At 47.5% G+C, this 16,877-nt stretch overlaps 1 protein-coding gene across 2 annotated transcripts; it reads left to right on the top strand.

The window, feature by feature from the left end:
• The first annotated feature begins 2,288 nt into the window (after window positions 1-2,288).
• On the top strand, window positions 2,289-15,061 carry LOC142900325 (E3 ubiquitin-protein ligase pellino homolog 2). 2 transcript variants are annotated; one of them, XR_012928880.1, is made up of 8 exons: window positions 2,435-2,668; window positions 7,207-7,336; window positions 7,740-7,841; window positions 8,820-9,017; window positions 9,138-9,323; window positions 9,410-9,615; window positions 10,103-10,680; window positions 12,039-15,061. XR_012928880.1 is itself a non-coding variant. In XM_076044543.1 (7 exons), exons 1-7 carry the CDS (start codon window positions 2,589-2,591, stop codon window positions 10,551-10,553), a joined length of 1,353 nt encoding a protein of 450 aa, XP_075900658.1. In that variant the 5' UTR covers window positions 2,289-2,588; the 3' UTR covers window positions 10,554-15,061. The 2 variants fall into 2 exon arrangements, 1 of the variants encoding a protein (XP_075900658.1); XM_076044543.1 differs by having other exon boundaries at window positions 2,289-2,668; window positions 10,103-15,061.
• The last annotated feature ends 1,816 nt before the right edge of the window (window positions 15,062-16,877 follow it).

Raw genomic sequence — 16,877 nt, 5'->3', positions numbered from 1 at the left:
TGTGTGATCTATTTTTGTTGTTGTTGTTGTTGTTTGCCTCCACAAGAAAAAAAAAATCTTCCTTTCTCATTTCAGTGGATTTTGATCAGCGAAAAGCATCCCCCCCCCCCCCCCCCGATTTAGAAAAAACAAAACCTCCACATTTCTCTTCTGATAGCTCAGAATGAACAACACGAAATTAAGCGGGCGCAGTCTCTGCATTCCTCGTGCACGTTGGAGGCCAGACCTCCAAGTTTGCTGCTGCAATTAGGCCAAAAGGATAAAGGCAAAAAAATTGAAGGACGGAAAAGAGGCCCAGAAAATGGGAGATATGTAAGAGCAGAGAGCGAGGAGGGTGTGACCTTAATCCCAGAGTAGGAGGAAAAAAAGTTGCACTCATTCAAACACACACACACACACACACACATGCAGACACACACATCTGGTCCATCCAGTTTCTGCGTTGTATCTGAGTTTAGACAGAGAAAACAACCGCCAGTACACACAGAAATTGTTTACCCTCAGGAGGAAAGACGGCACTTCACTCCCTTAATTAATTTTAGCCCACGTTCACGCCCCACCAGTGCGGTTGCATGATTGGTTTTGTCTTATTCCCATGTACGTCGTCACCATTTCATGCGTCTCCAAGCAGTTACAGTACTATCTCCGTGTGTGTGGGAGGTGGGGTGGGAACATTTCCATTATCGGTTTGTAATCACTGTGCTGCAAATTAATTGAAGCAAACAGACGCTTCACGTAAGCGACATGCGTGGCACTTGCATGGCGATTTCTGCCTGCGGAAGGGGAGCAAGTCGCAGCACGTTGCGCTTACTTCACCAGAACAGTGCGATTTTGTTACTGACACCAGTTGAGAGGCCTGCAGCAAAGGCTTTGCTCGCTGTCTCATGAAATAACAATGAAGACCAAGCAGGTTGTTCAGGATAATGCGTCATTTACCGAGAGGGCCTCTGTACATGTCAGAGCTGCAGGCCTTGTAAAGCAGTCGTACTTTACCTGAAACCTGTTGAACAAAAACGAAACAACAATTTGACACAAACTGTAAAAACTAGCATGTGTCAGATGTCAGTGCACAAGTAGAACTGTGGTGTAGAGAAACTGATAAGTGGACTTTGTTGTGTTCACATACTGGGTTAACACGTTAACACGCCTCATTTGTCTGCAAAGTTTTACTTTATATCCGCGACACACTGCCCTCCTGTGGTCACACTGTTATGGGTGAGTGCCCTGCACACACAACAGGACTGGGTGTGTGCCTGTATTATGTACACGCCTTATATTCCGATATAGACAGACGAGGTTTCATTATTATTATTATTATTATTATTATTATTATTATTATTATTATTATTATTATTATTATTATTATTAGCTGTTAAGCTCAGTTTTAAAGTTTAAGACTAAGGAGAACTTCAGAGGAGTATGTATGTCGTCTAAACTGAGGTTTGTGTTGGTGCAGTTAAAGTTAGTGGCAGGATAAAGGTTTGGATTTGGTTCTAAATAATAAACAAAACAAACAAGGAAAAACTTTAAATGAATGGAACGAATGTTAGCTTCACAGAACGATTGCCAAACCAATATTTGCGCGTGTGCGCGCGCGTCCGACTCAAACGCGCGCAGACAGACAAGAGACACTGACGGCTCCAGTCGTCCTACATCTGTCTCCACACTCCCACAATCCCACATGGAGATGCAGACGAGAAGAGCGGGTGTCTCGTCTGGGTCCAACGGTGACCCACATCCCCCTGTTTTTTTGTTTTTTTCTCACCACACCCCCCTCGATATGTACTTACGTCAGACTGTCTAACCAAACGCTAGGTACACCAAATAGCCGGTCAGGGATTTGTATTTTCACTTTAAACGTTGCCTGAGCGTCAAATACGTTGGAACTTCCAGTGAATTCCGAAATTCCATCATTATTACTCCAACGGCGCTGACTGAGGCAGCGTCTCGTCGAGGCGGAGTCCATTTTACATTGCGGGGCGGGAGGGGGGCGGTGCTTAGTTAGTCTCGCTTGCTAGTCGAGATTTAAATACCTTCTCCGACGTGTTATGGTTGCCATGGTATTTTTTTTTTTTGCATAGTCACGCCTGTAACTCACACGAAGTTCGGCGCACAGGCGCATCTTTGTGGATTTTTCCAGCCATTTTTTTCTCTTCACGTCCACCCCTACGTGAATGGTACGGCCCACTCCCCCCTGCCGCTCGCCGTTGTTGTACCCTGCGCTACCCGAACAGACAGAGACCCGAAGGGGGGAAGGCTGCTAGCTTACACACCGGCTGTAAAGCGATATATGTATTTATGAAAAAGATGCTTCTTCACGGGATGGACATTATAAAAGAGAACCAGACACTTCTCAGAAAACTTTGCCAAACTGTGGCCAAACTCTGATAGAGCGGCTCTTCTTTCAAATCACTTCTCCCCCCTCCTCTACTCGTTCCGAGTGTGTTAGCTTTGTTTTATCCCAACACTACTACTACAACAACTGGACTCGGGTTTCTTTTCTTCTTCTTCTTCTTCTCCTCCTCCTCCCACTCCCACTCCTTCTTCTTCCCGTTGGCCGTCTCGTAGAAAAGAAGAAGCCCAGTCTGATGAATTCGCCGAAAAAAGACGGAGACGATGATGTGCCCGTTAAAGACCCGATAAAATACGGAGAGCTGGTCATCCTGGGGTAAGTCGCTTCACTTAATAACCTCATCCGCTAGCAGCAGCGGCGGCGGCGCCGCGTAGGAACGGAACCGAACGGACGCTTCGGTCGTGAAATCAAACGGTCGCTATCCGCCGTTCGCATGTTAAACTCGACGTGATGCTGGACGTCCACAGCCACGGAGGATGCCCACTTTTACGTGATTTTTCTGTCGGGAAATGCCGCCGTAGTAACACGTCCGTGCTCCCTTTTCTTTTTTTCCACGGTACAACGCGTTCACACCGCTGCTGCTCCAAAACTAAGTTTGCGCTCCGGATGCCATCCCGTATTCTTTTGTGTCTGCATCGGTGGCGGCATCCCGTCAAAGTGTTCATTTCATTTTTTATTTTTTACAAAGAGGGGAGTGGGGGTGGGTTGGGATGCTCTATACCGCGGAGCCCCGCACACTGGCTGGGCTACTACTACGGATGTGGCCGCTTATTCATCAATGGTTGTAAGCAGGCGTAGGAGATTGCTCAGACTGAAAATCCCAATGATGTCATCATATACCCCTGGCTGGCACCGAGATTTCCTAAAGTGGGGCTGATGGTGATATCACTGTCTGGTAGGGGGTAATAAAAGATGCGTTTCGAATTGTTTTTGTGTTTTTTTTTTTTTTTTCCCCCCTTAGTATTGACATTGATATTGTTGAGTCGTGCTGCTTGTTTTATCAGCCAGCAACCTGCTCGCCGCCGTGGCTGGTGATCAATGATGTCAGCGAGGAAGAAGAAGCGTGAGAAAAGCCCCCCTCCTCTTCCCTTCTCGTCTGCTCTTCGTCGCACACACCAAGCGCCCAGTGTGGGCAGGATGTGCAGCTGACGGCCGGCAGCTTTCACAGCATTTCCACCCCTTGCAGCTCCACCACCACCATCATGCTGTGCAGGCAGGCAGGGGTCGGTTGGTCGGTCTGCAGGGACCGGAAATGCCACAATCGCGCGGTGATATCCAAGGCTTTGCACACAGGCCTCTCCCACCCTCCAGCCGTGCTGAGAGCTTCCTGTGTATGCCAAAGATAACTGACCCAATGGCCTATCTCTCCCCCCCCCCACCACCACCACTGCCGGCCCAGCCGGCCGGCTGAGCGAGGAGGCTGCGAGTCCGTCTGAATGTTAACTAGTTGAGCCGCCTCCTCGGTCTGACTTTGAACCGAGCCGGGATGGGAGGCCCCCCACGACCTCTTGAAGGATGAGATGGCTTCACGTCGGATGTCTGACGTTTCGCTTGGCCGTGTGACGGAAACACGCGAGTCAGCTCTGCAATGTGCTGCGCAATGCACGGTCAGACGAATTAAAGGTGCCGTTTGTATTCGCTGGCAAACTGCAGCGGTGCAGGTGTGCGTTTGTCTTTCTTTCCGCAAGCTGTGATGCTGTAATGCTGCCATCTGCGTGGTGTTTTAACAAGCGTCGGGTCAAACGGAAAGACCGACCTCCATCTCTGCTGTCATTTTGACGCCTAAGTTAATTCAGTTGGACGATATTAAACTTTTTCTTTCAAGGCCAGCTATTTAAGACTCAGCAGCATCTTGTGGTACGAGATCATATAGCAAGCAAATGAGTACATTCCATCACATACAGCGTGCCACCCCGCAGTCGTGTTGTCACTTTGGATTCTGCCATCAAACAGATAAATTGCTCTCAGGCTGGTTGGCTGCAAGAAAGCGTGTGGCTGCAGTGTGACTGTGCAAACATCTGGGCTCTGGGAGAAGGCCGCCTCGATGTCAACGCCGGTGTTTTTCTGACGTTCCACTTGATCTCACGTCTTTCTCCTAGCCAGGTGTGACGTCAGAGTAAAGTCACAACAGCAGCAGCAGCAGCAGGAGCCCTGAATTCTAAAACACAGTGGTGCAATATGTGTATAATTAAAAGTGGAACTGTTTTGTGTGTAAATAAGAATACTTACAAATGAAAACCCTGAAGTATTTTAGTGAGTTTATGCAATAAATCGCTTACATATTTGTATAGAGTGTCTCCCTGCAAATGTGACTATTTTTTTTAACATCATTCACTGCATTTTGATCACCCCTAGAATTACGCAAGACCTAAATATCAATTAAAAAAAGAACTGCTGATGGAAACACCTAAACTTGGAAAAGCCTCTCAAATGTCACTAAAAGGTCTTGATGCTCTCATGAGGTGGTTTTTCAGACATAAGAGGTGTATCGCAAAAAGCGTCATGGAAACACTTTTTTTCCCATTTACACGTCACTGGATGTGACGTCCGGGGTCACATGACCAGTTCACTCCAAGTGAAAATGTTGCGTTATGTTTGGACGGAGGAGGAGACGGAATATTTTTTTTTACAAGTAATCAAAGAGAAAAAAATAACAAACCATTCTTGACAGCAAACAAATGTAAACAAACAAAGTCAAACGTAATTCATAAATACGGCTTATGCGCTTCACACCATTCAATGGAAACACCTGCAAATCGCAATCGTGCTTAACTCACTGACTCAATTTCTTTTTTTTTTTTTTTTTTTTTTGCAAAAAACTGTAATGGAAACGCAGATACTAGAGTCATTTTCTCTGTGTCGCATTCCCGAACTCAACAGTCCCCAGACGTGTAGCAGGTTGCCCCCTCTGACGGCAGATATCCGGTGTAAGAACAGCCTGTTCCCTCTGCCGCTTCCTGCCCCGTATCGCATTTGCCGCGCCTGTGTTGTCCGAGCGGTGAGGGTCAGCGTGGCGTCACATGGCCCCTGTGTGGTCGATGGCTGCCCCACTGGCAGGCGATGTGATCTCTCGCCGTGGCTGCCTGCCACATCTGATCGCCTCGGTCCGTGCCCACCCCTTGTACGGCTCGGACCCCCCCCCTCCTGCTGTGTTTATCTCTCCCACACCTTTTTTTCCCGCTTCCAGGGCGTCCTGGTAACCCTCTTTCAACACCGCCGCCGTCGCATTCCTCCGTCTATCGCCCGGACCCCCTTTGCCAACTGGCCTCCCAGTGTTTTTTTTGCTGAGCGGCTGGTTTTGGCCGAGGCGGCGTCTCTTCGGTGGCCTCTGCCTCTACAAAAATAAACCCGGTGTCGGGGGCAAGAAGGAGTGAATATTTTATGCCGCGCTCGGTGACGTGCGCAGCTGCGTGTTGCCGACCAGAGATGCTCTCGACAGATCGTACGCCGTCAACTGGCCTTTTCCCCCTCGGCTGCCTTCCAACTGCCCTCGCAGTGTTTTTCCCCTGCAGTCCACAGGCGACCTGCCCTTTTTTTTTGTGTACTTTATTTCCTCCCCTTGTGCTTGATTTCCTCTCCAGAGTGCTGACGGTGGCTGATGACTTCTCCCCGTCTCTCAGTGCGCTACCTTTTCTCTTTCAATAAGCTGATTTCCTCGCCCGTGCCTTTTTTTTTTTAATCTTTGGCCCCCGCTTCACATCTTCTGCCTTTGCTCCACGCCGAGAAAAATGTCAAAAGTAAAACGCGCCCCGTTGGAAATGGCAAGAGCCGCCCTTCTGTCACTCTTCAAAACATCGCCCAGGGCCAGCGTGTTGACCTCCAGACCTTAACCTGACTCAACATCTATTGGGTTGCATTGAAGAAGCACAGTGATCAGCTCCTGGCCGGTGGCCTGCGTGTCCGCTGCAGTGTTCTGGTGCCAGAAACGACAAGAGTAGCAATAAATAATTGTCGATAAATAATCATGAAGCCGGCTATACTAGCATTTAGTCCTGGCATGGGCAAACTACAGCCGGGTGGACCATGTGCGGCCCATTAAGCTTATTAATCCGGCCCGCCTAACTTGAAGTAATTATATTCATAGAAAATTAGCCATAAAATTGTTGTATTTCATCAATTTTCTCAGTGTTTTAAAATTGCTAAATACCGATGGCTTCAAAGACAAAGATTTTTAATGCTTTTTTTGTCATTGTCAATTACATCCTATTCTATATTTTTTTTCCTCCTATGAGGTGGGTCACCAAAACACCTCATCCATCTGCACCTGCTCCAGCCCCTCTGTCAAATCTTAGAACCGATTGTGGCCTCACCAGTCAAAAAGTTTGCCCACCCCTGGTTCAGTATGACGAATGGCATCCGTCTATTATGGTATTTTGGATTTATTTTCTTCGGGTTAAGACAAGAAAATAATTTTTGGAATGATTACAAGGAGAATGCAGTTTGTAATGGACAATTTGCAGGTCATTTTAGAACCATTCTCTGCTGCTGGAATAAAACAATGAGCCAAATCTCTAAATACGACGCAGTGAGTGACTGAAATCAAGCAGTAGTTTCCTTTCCAGTGAAGTGCTGCACTTCAGTCTGAACCAACACGTGGCTTCTCTCGCTCAGTTCAGTGCATCTGCAGAGACACGTGCAGTTTCACACCTTTAATTGCTGCCGCTTCACTCAGTGCCTTTGACGCATTATTTATGGCGCCGTAATCCACCCCCCCCTTTCCCCCAACAAATGGCAGCGGGGAATCATCATCATCACAAATCGACGCGTTTGAACGGATCCGGATCACTCCGACCCAGTCCGGCCCGCTTGTGTTTCGTCTTTTTAATTCATCCGCGTTTGCGCTCTTCCTGCAGCTACAATGGCTCCCTTCCAAGCGGAGACCGCGGGCGGCGAAAGAGCCGCTTCGCCCTGTACCGACGGGCCAAGGCCAACGGCGTCAAACCCAGCGCCGTGCACATCCTCAACACGCCACAGGACAGCAAAGTACGTGTGTGTGTGTGTGTGTGTGTGTGTTCGTGGAGTGTCTGTTCCATTTGTGCGTAATCTCCGTTTCCTTCCTGTGACCCTCCTGTTTGTCTTTTATTACAAAAGCCAGAGGATGTATGACTAACGTAATGACTGTTGCGTCTCTACTGCGTGTGTGTGTGTTCGTATGTTCTTCTGTGTGCTCGCAACTATGCATAATCGAATGAAGACAAATTACATTTCTGGAAAATTCCATTTCAATAGCACTAATATGATGTTAGATCCACTCCATTGTCTAATCTTGAAGTCACATCTTCCCTCGTATGGAGCTGCAGCACTGATGGTTTTTAAGATGTTGTGAAAATAAAGGACTTCCCCCCCAGAATGTGCAACGCTTCAACTTGCCTTGCTGCCGTTGCAGGCCGTCCACAGCAGGGGGCAGCACAGCATCTCCTTCACTTTGTCCCGCAACCAGACGGTGGTGGTGGAGTACTGCCATGACAACAACACAGACATGTTCCAGGTATCGTTTTTTTTTTTTTTTGTGAACTCAAAGGCTTCACGCGGTCGTCTCCACTTATCTGCCTGAAGTCGACGTCTGTTTAACGGCAGCAAAATCCCTGGCAGGCCTCCCAAAATATGTTCTTACGTAACGCCATGAAAGAATCCTGTACAGAATAAATTATTCTGGTTCCCAAAGTGAAACGTTAAAAGGCGGCGGAAGGGACATGCGCGGGGAAAAATTGCAAGCTGAGACTATTTTTAACCGCACGGTTCTGCTCTTATAATAGAATAATAGATTTATTTGCTGTCAGACGAGCGGTGACCCAGATCTCCAACAACAACAACAAAGAGCAGGAAAGATTGAGCTTGTAGAAAACTACATTGACAGACAGTATCTACTGTACTGTAAACTGAAATAAAAATACATGTGTATTTTATCGGGATAAACTGATACCGCTTTTACCAGATCAAGTCAAGTACGAGTACTTGCATTTCAGTGCTCGCCAACACTGACACCAAGTACTTAATAAGGCCATTACACATTATAGAATTACAGTGATTTTTTTTCTTCCCCCCACAGATGTTCTGTTATTTGAACAACATTCCTCAGCATGTTTTTCTCAAACAAGTTTCACTGCAGTACAAACACAAATGTAACAAGATGGCCATAAACCTACATAAACAACTGGTATCGGCGTCACGTATTTTACGAGTATGAGTAGAGTACTAAACCCCGCTATCGGTACCGATACTGATATTTGCATCCATAATATTTTAGCAACCAAAAATGGCAGTGACAGTGATGTTGTTACACGCTTGTTATTATTGTATATGTTATTACTGTATAATTATTGTTCTTATAGAGTAATAACAAGCATTAATATTTTGCTGAGTGTGGAACCACCTCGGTTCTACTGGAGCTGCTCGTGATGGTACAAACGCTAGACGTGATGAAGAAACACAAGCTCATTGGCTCCTGTCTGTGCCGTGTCCGCAGATCGGCCGCTCCACCGAGAGCCCCATCGACTTTGTGGTGACGGACACCTCCGGAGGCGGCAAGGAGGGCGAGGACCCCTCCATCGCCCCCAGCACCATCTCGCGCTTCGCCTGCAGGGTGGTGTGCGAGCGCCACCCGCCCTACACCGCCCGCATCTACGCCGCCGGCTTCGACTCCTCCAAGAACATCTTCCTGGGGGTGAGTCGCCTGACGCAGTTATAGATGAGTGTTTTTAAGAACGATGTCTTTGAACCGTTTGAACGCACGCCGAGTCCCGTTTTTTGTTCTTTTTTTTCACACCATCTCGTCTGTGCTCAGGAGAAAGCAACCAAATGGAAAAACCCCGACGGGCACATGGATGGCCTGACCACCAACGGGGTGCTGGTGATGCACCCACAAGGCTTCCCGGAGGACCCCAAGCAGGGTCTGTGGAGGGAGATCTCAGTGTGCGGAGACGTGTACGCCCTGCGGGAGACGCGCTCGGGTCCCAGCAGAGGGAAACTGGTGAGCCGACGAGCCCCTCGCGCTTCCTCTGTCTTCCATTTTTTGAGTCTGATTTCTTCAGCCTCTTGTCTTGTCATCTCACGCAGGCGGAAGGCGAGAGCAGCGCCCTGCGCGACGGCTCCCTAGTGGACCTCTGCGGCGCCACCCTGCTGTGGCGGACGGGCGAGGGCTTGATGCGCGCTCCCACTCTGCGCCACCTGGAGGCGCTGCGCCAAGAGCTGAATGCCTCCAGGCCTCAGTGTCCCGTCGGCCTCAGCACGCTGGCCTTCCCCAGCCTGCCACGCAGCCACAGGTGGGTAAAATGGAAGCAGTTAAAGCCAGGGTTCAAGGAAAACATGGAAAAGTTATGGAATTTTGTAAAAATAACTGAAGGTTTTCGAAAAGTCGTGAAATTTTACAGTGCCTCTTACAAACTTTCAGAATTTATTTGTTGTTCGACCCTAATTTGGCTATGTGTCAGCCATGCATCTCATGTTTTCAACAATGAACAGAATTAACAGAATTAGCTATTTATTTTAGTCTCATTAATTACCTGTGGATTTAACCAGTTACCTTTATTTTAGACCAGAAATATGAGAAAATTTTTCTTTTTTCAGTGTTAATGCCGTGTGTGTTGGGGTCTCGTCTCATGAGTTCGTTTTGATCTGCGTGCTAATGTGTCTAGTGTCGCAGATGAGTTCCGGCCTTATTGATAAAATTGTTTTTTTTTTTTTTTTTTTTTTTTATTTGTTTTTTTTCAAATGTTTTAATTGCGTCTTTTTTCGTGTCCTGTCGTTCAGCCTTGAAGAGCGCCAGCCCTGGGTCTACCTCACTTGCGGCCACGTGCACGGGCGCCACGACTGGGGCCAGCGGTCCGAGGTGGGTGGTGGTGGCGGCGGCGGTGGCGGTGGCGGTGGTGGTGGCGGCGGCGGTGGCGGTGGCGGTGGGGAGGAGGAGCCCGGCGAGGGCGACGGCTCCACGGTGCGGCGCGAGTGCCCCCTGTGCCGCAGCGTGGGCCCCTACGTGCCCCTGTGGCTGGGCTGCGAGCCCGCCGTCTACGTGGACGCCGGCGCCCCCACCCACAGCTTCGTGCCGTGCGGCCACGTGTGCTCGGAGAGGACAGCCAGGTACTGGGCGGAGACGCCGCTCCCGCACGGGACGCACGCCTTCCGGCCCATCTGCCCCTTCTGCTCCGCTGCCCTCAGCACGCCCGGCTGGACGCGGCTCATCTTCCAGGGGCCCATCGACTAACCCACCAGCCCACTAAGCCCACTAGCCGCCCTCAGTAACACAGAAAACCCACTGTCACACCAACGGGACGACGCCCCGAAGCTCCGTTCACAGCGCCAGTGTTGAATCGTGTCCAGTGGGAAACTGGGTGAGTCGGCCGCTCGGCTCACAGCGAGGCTGCGCTCACACCAAAAACTGTCAGACGTGGTTGGTGAATACAGGTTGAGGTCAAAGGTTCCCCTTGTTTGTCCTTGGATGCAGGTTCATGTACCGTTCTCGGTCAGCTGACCAGTCCTGTGGCTGCAGGCCCCATTAGCTTCAAGGCTAACGTGGCTCCAGCTTTGAGGCCTCTGACTGCGTGCGCCGGTGCAGTTCTTTTCTTTTCTTTTGTTTTATTCTATTTTTTGCAGTTACACTACCGGTCAAAAGTTTGGACGCACATTCTCATGCAATTCAACTTTCTTCACTGCAGATAGATACTGAAGACATCAAATATATGAGCAAGACACTTTCAATTATGCAGCATAGAAAAACGTGTTAAATAACTCCAAATATGCTTCTTATGAAAGGTTTCCATGCGTGTTCATACGTAGTTTTGACGCCTTCAGTGAGAAGCTGCAATGTCAATAGTCCGGGGAATGAAAGCCAAGACATTAAATTCACAGGGTGTGTCCAAACTTTTAGCTAGCAGTGTATTTCATTCCAGCCGGATTTTCTTTCTTTGCACGTGCGGTGCCAGGTCAACAATCCCAAAAACAAACAGATGACGACGCGCGGCGTCCCGTCTGTTCTCCAGTATCCAGGTATGGAAATAGCCGGTCGTATTTTTTGCACTTGAGTAAAAAAAGGAATGGCCTTTTGATTTTCGCAGGACCGCCGCGGCGTCCTGGCGCGCTTACCTCGGTGAAATGCCACCTCCTTGCACTTCCCAACCTGATATCCTCACTGCTTCTCCGCTCCGACGACGACGCGTTACTGTAACCGTGAAATGCTGCAGCTCAACCACTAACACTTGCACTCGTACTTCTATTTTTTTCAATCGTTTTCCTTCTGCCGTAGCGTGTGGTAGCACTTCTCATTTATTCAGCCGTTCCATCCGTCTGGCCTCAGGTCTCGCAAACCTTCTGATATAAGCAGAGCCAAGCAGGCAGGTGGATCCACGGCGCTGCCGCCGGGTTTATAGTTTCATCGCAAAACTTTTTCAGTTCCAAGGGAGTAATAAAGCATTTTTTATATATGCAATTAGTGTATTTTATTCTTATATATTCTTCTAGTCGGGAGTCTATGCATAGAGGAGCCCATGACTGAGACCTCTCGTGTGGTAAAAGGCTGGGATGAAATCTGCAAAGGTGAAACGAGAGCTGCACCTCGGCATCGGGAGTCCCGGTTTTTCCGAGCATCCGAGGGCAAACAAGGGGCCGGGAATCTCATCGGGTGAAGGCTTCACTCCACAACTCTCAGCAGCAATAACAGCACTCCTCCACTCTTCCACTCTTACTCCCTCAGATAAGCTAGATGCCGCACTGCGTTCATCCCAGTGTCGCCCCCCGCCCCCCACGGGTGGCAGAAACTGAGGTTCAAGGGCTCGAAACCGGAGGTGCGTTCAACGTCGTGGGCTTTTTTTTTTTTTTTTTTTTTGACATTTCCAGTTGCCGTGATGGTGATGTGCGTGCGTGCGTGTGTGTGCGTGCGTGTGTGTCGTTACCAAAGCATAAAGATGAGTAACAGGATGTTGAGTGTGAGAACCTTTTGCTTGTATTTACGCTGCAGGATCCAGAGGCCCAATTCTGATTTGTCTTTCATTCATTCATCTATCTTTGAGTGACTCTCCCACTGACAGCTGCTGTGTCAAGATTTGCAAGCTCTTTAAATGACCTGCTTGACCACAAAGTTGTGGGTGTGGCTAGAGAAATTTTTTATTTGATCAGCAAGCAAACGTCTTCTAAGTTCAAACTTCCTCGTTTGTTTTTGTCTTTTATCACGAAACAAAATTTCGGATGGAAGGTTACGTAAGCTATGTTATGTAATGCGACTCCATCTCTGTATAAAAAAACTGTGGGGAAAACTCTCAGTGCCAGGTAATACCTGACCTGTCCACTCACACCGGAGGCCTATTGACAGATAAAAGATTCATATCCGATCTATTTCCACATACGAATGAATCTGATCTTGACGGCGGGCGGGTTTTTTTTCCGCCTGCTTGTGCTTTGATGTTTCACATTCAGCTCGTGTCTCAAAATCTGAATTTGGGTCACTGGCACCCTGTCGTGTAAATCCAGCAGGATTTAGCAGAAGGAAGGAACACTGCAGCCATGTTGACGCAGCTCACTGACGTTACCCTGAACGCACCTCCGGTTGGCCGAGTCCTGCGGGGGAAAAAACAGGGTCCACGTTTGATGGAGTGTCAAAAAACAAAAAACAAAGTGTCGTTTTGTTAAAGAAAATTATTTTGTTAAGAAGCGGGGGAGGGGTTGGGAATAGGGGGGTGGAGGGGAGGGTGGGCGTGTTTTAAATGTTCAGTGTTGAATTAAAACAGCTATTTTTCTAACTGGTTTGAGTTAACCGATGTTACTCTGGTGTAAGCAAGTTGTGTGTGTTTCTGAGCATTATCGTGCGGTAGACTAGGAGAGCTTGTGAGTGAGAAAACATTGCCAACACTGTGTCTAACGAAAAAAGGGAAAGGAAAAAAAACAAAACACTGCTACCGTAAAGATATTTAAAAAAACAACAACAAAACAAAAAAACAAAAAAAACAAATGTTGCCCAGACAATGAATGTAGCCAAATACTCGGGCTATGTTTAGCCTTCCGTGGTGCTCATATTGAATGGTCTATATTGTGATACTATTTTTGTAGCCCAACATTACGGCGTAGCTCGGTGAACATAGCAGAGTCGGATCATTTTGAAACACTAGCCTCAAGTGTGGGAGACGTATAACTGATGTGGCCTCCCCGACCCTTGGGGGGCGCCACCCATCTAGCTTGCATGTGCTGAACGTACACGTAAACACGGTGTGAACACGACTACCCGCACTCGGAGTTAAAAAAAAAAAAAAACACACACAAAAAAAACTACTTTGCACGGCTCGGCGACGGAGGCCCGAGATGTCTCCTGAAGCAGCGGACTCTCGGACCCTGAGGCGTTCGTCTCTGTGGAGAGAGGAATTGGGAACGAGACGCTATCCTCATACTTGACGCGTGACATGTTGTGAATTCAATCCACTTTGTACAACTATGCCAACATCTTCCACCAAAACGGGACACCTGCATAAAAGTGTGCGCACGCGCGCACGCACGCACTCACACACACACACACACACAGACACACACACACACACTACGCTTTCGCATCGAGTCTGACTCGTGGGAAATTTTAAAGGTCTCATATTATGGAAGCCAGCCTTATGTGATGTCACTAAGGGCGTCAATAATACCTCAGCCAGGATTGTTCCCTCACAAACAAGTGCAAGGTCCAACAAAGAATCTAAATGAACAGGAAGTCAAAACCTTTTTTCTTTTCTTTTTTGCTGGAAGCTGTAAACAGAGGGCTAATATGCTGTTTTCTGAATCTCTGTTTATTTTCTTTCTTGGATAATTCATCACCCAAGGGGAGAAAAGAAACACAGATCTGACAACGATTATAATATGGGACCTTTAATGTTTTGAGCGCCACCGTGTGCAGGATGAATGAATGAATGGTGTTGTGTTGATAACTGCTGTAGCTCAGGATTAGTGACCTCACACACTCACCGCTGGAACGGCCTCCAGGGCAGTCTGAAGGTGTCGGAGGTCGTGATTTGATACACTGGGCCCACTAGGAGCCCCACGTGCAGGCTTTAGCCACAGAGAGTCTTGAGAGAGCGCCACCTACAGGTTCTGAAAACGTCTTGATCCGCTGGCCTTTTACTCAGCACGCTAAAGAACCCAGTCAAACTGTACTGCTTCCGAAGAAAATACATTCAGCGATGGATGCACCAATATTGGCATGTGGTTGCGAGTTGCAGCACCCACAGTGAGTTTTCACCACTACTATTATTATTATTATTATTATTATTATTATTATTATTATTATTATTATTATTATTGTTTTAGTTACTGAGCTGAGTTTTATGCCGTTCTACTCCTACTTTTCATTTTAACCACTCCTGGAGTTCATATGCAATTTTTCTTTGCCTATTTCTCAAGTTTTTTTGTTTCTGTAAATCTTCCTAGTGCTTTCCTCTTTTAGCGTAACAACAGTTTGTTTCACTTTTGCTCCATTTTTTAAAATCAGATTGCTCTTCAGTCGACGCTCGTGTCACATGACCAAACCTCAGTCCATAAGCTTGTCCCACCGCAGGTGAGATGCCTATTGTACAACAGTATTAAACCTCACAGTTAACAATGCATTCCTTTAAAAAAAAAAAAAACTAAATAAATAAACCTGTGTCATGTACAGCTGTTTTGCATTACTTTAATATCATAACCTGTAATTGTTTGGTGCACAGACAATCGCTATACACATGTCAATAAAACTGTCAAAAAGTTGAATTTCTGCTTTTTATTTTTGTCTTTAGCCCTTTTTGTAGATTTGATTATGTAATTCTGTAAAATCTACACTTTTCCCCAAAGGAGGCAAATTGTCACTGTGGTAATTTATTTTTAAGTTATAAGAAATAACTCAAGGAAAAGCGTTAAAAAGCTGTTTTCAGGGTTCTGACAGCAGAGGGCGCTGTTTACCCGCGCTGCGGTTTGAGAGCGGGACACACATTCATGCGATGTTGCCGACAGTTGCATCAGCTCTTTAAAAATAATCGCACCGTTTAAGTGAGCCGCGCTGGCAGTCGCGCTCGTGTGATAAGGCGCCGCAAAAAATGTCTGCAAAATCACACAAGGCTCCACTCAAAAGGAGGAACATAAAGGAGTCGGCGGTGCAGATTGTCTGCTTAAAGAGCAGCTCAGAGTTGGGAAGTTTTTTTTTCCAGAAAATTAGTTCAACTCTCAGATCAAGAGTTGGAGGCGAGAGGAAGGATTACCAAGTCTTGTTTCAGGACCGTTTCACTGTCACACTGCGTTAAGTGTCTAAAAGCAAGAATTGGAAGCCCGCCTCAGACATTATGGGGCAGATGTGCTGCAATTTCTCTTTTGATTTTTTTTTTTCAGCTTATTTGATGTCTCCATGTCACTTGAGGAACACGGTTGAGATCACAGGTTTTATGAAACGCGGCCTTCAGTTCTGCTCAGACACTTGGGATGTTCGGTTCATGCGCAAAATATGTAAGAGTTTTATGCCTTGGCTGTTCTGAAATGGGGCGACACGGTGGCGCAGTGGTTAGCGCTGTCGCCTCATAGCAAGAAGGTCGTGGGTTCGATTCCTGGGCCTGGGACTTTTCTGTGTGGAGTTTGCATGTTCTCTCTGTGTCTGCGTGGGTTCTCTCCGGGTTCTCTGGCTTCCTCCCACACTCCAAAAACATGCATGTGAGGTCAATTGAACACTCAAAATTTTCCGTAGGTGTGCATGTGAGTGTGAATGGTTGTTTGTTTCTATGTGGCCCTGCGATGAACTGGCGACTTGTCCAGGGTGTCACCCTGCCTTCGTCCCTAAGACAGCTGGGAGAGGCTCCAGCAGACCCCCGTGACCCTGAGCTTGGGACCAAGCGGGTATGGAAAATGAATGATGAATGAATGTTCTGAAATGTGGATATCAAACACTATGGTTTTTGGATTGGTGTTCATATTAAGAGATCACAACCCTCCACTAGTTAACCACCAAGTAAGTGATTGATTATAGACAGATAGACAATTCTTAAATCAGTTGATGGGAAGTATTTTGGACCTGCAGCCTTGCAAGGGCGCAAATAGTGGCTCTTCCCAACCTTGGTTTGTTTAGGCCCTCAGTGTGTGTGTGTGTGTGTGTGTGTGTGTGTGTGTTAATGTGTGTGTCAAGGGAGCCAGCATCGTTGATGGCAGAAGGGTTTAATAACTCAGTTCATTTCTGAGTAGGGCGGATTTAAAGGTTTTGATCCGGGCTAATTAATGTGAAACCCTCAATGGGAAGTAACAGGAATCTGAGACGAGCGTGCGCGTGTGTGTGATACGACACGTATTTCCGAGTATGGCAGCGGCCGTTTCTATGCGTGTGTGTGTACAAGTGAGCGTGTGAAGGCATCTGAGGTGGTGTGTGTGTGTTAATCAGAGACTCCCTGTGGAGCCTCCCTGGGTGCAGCAGGGGGAGTTCAAGTTCATTGTTTCATCAATCCAGCTATTAACTACAAACACTGGCAAACTTTAATTAAACAGGGCCCACAGACGATTAATTAACTTTAAGACTTCAGCTTCCCCCACCCTTCTTTTTTTTCCCCTCCTT

This window comes from Nelusetta ayraudi, unplaced genomic scaffold (assembly GCF_046127955.1).
Source record: "Nelusetta ayraudi isolate G7.1 ecotype Tasmania unplaced genomic scaffold, CSIRO-AGI_Nayr_v1 ptg000082l, whole genome shotgun sequence".
Classification (NCBI taxonomy): Eukaryota; Metazoa; Chordata; class Actinopteri; order Tetraodontiformes; family Monacanthidae; genus Nelusetta; species Nelusetta ayraudi.
This window is presented reverse-complemented; position numbering and strand designations above follow the sequence as displayed.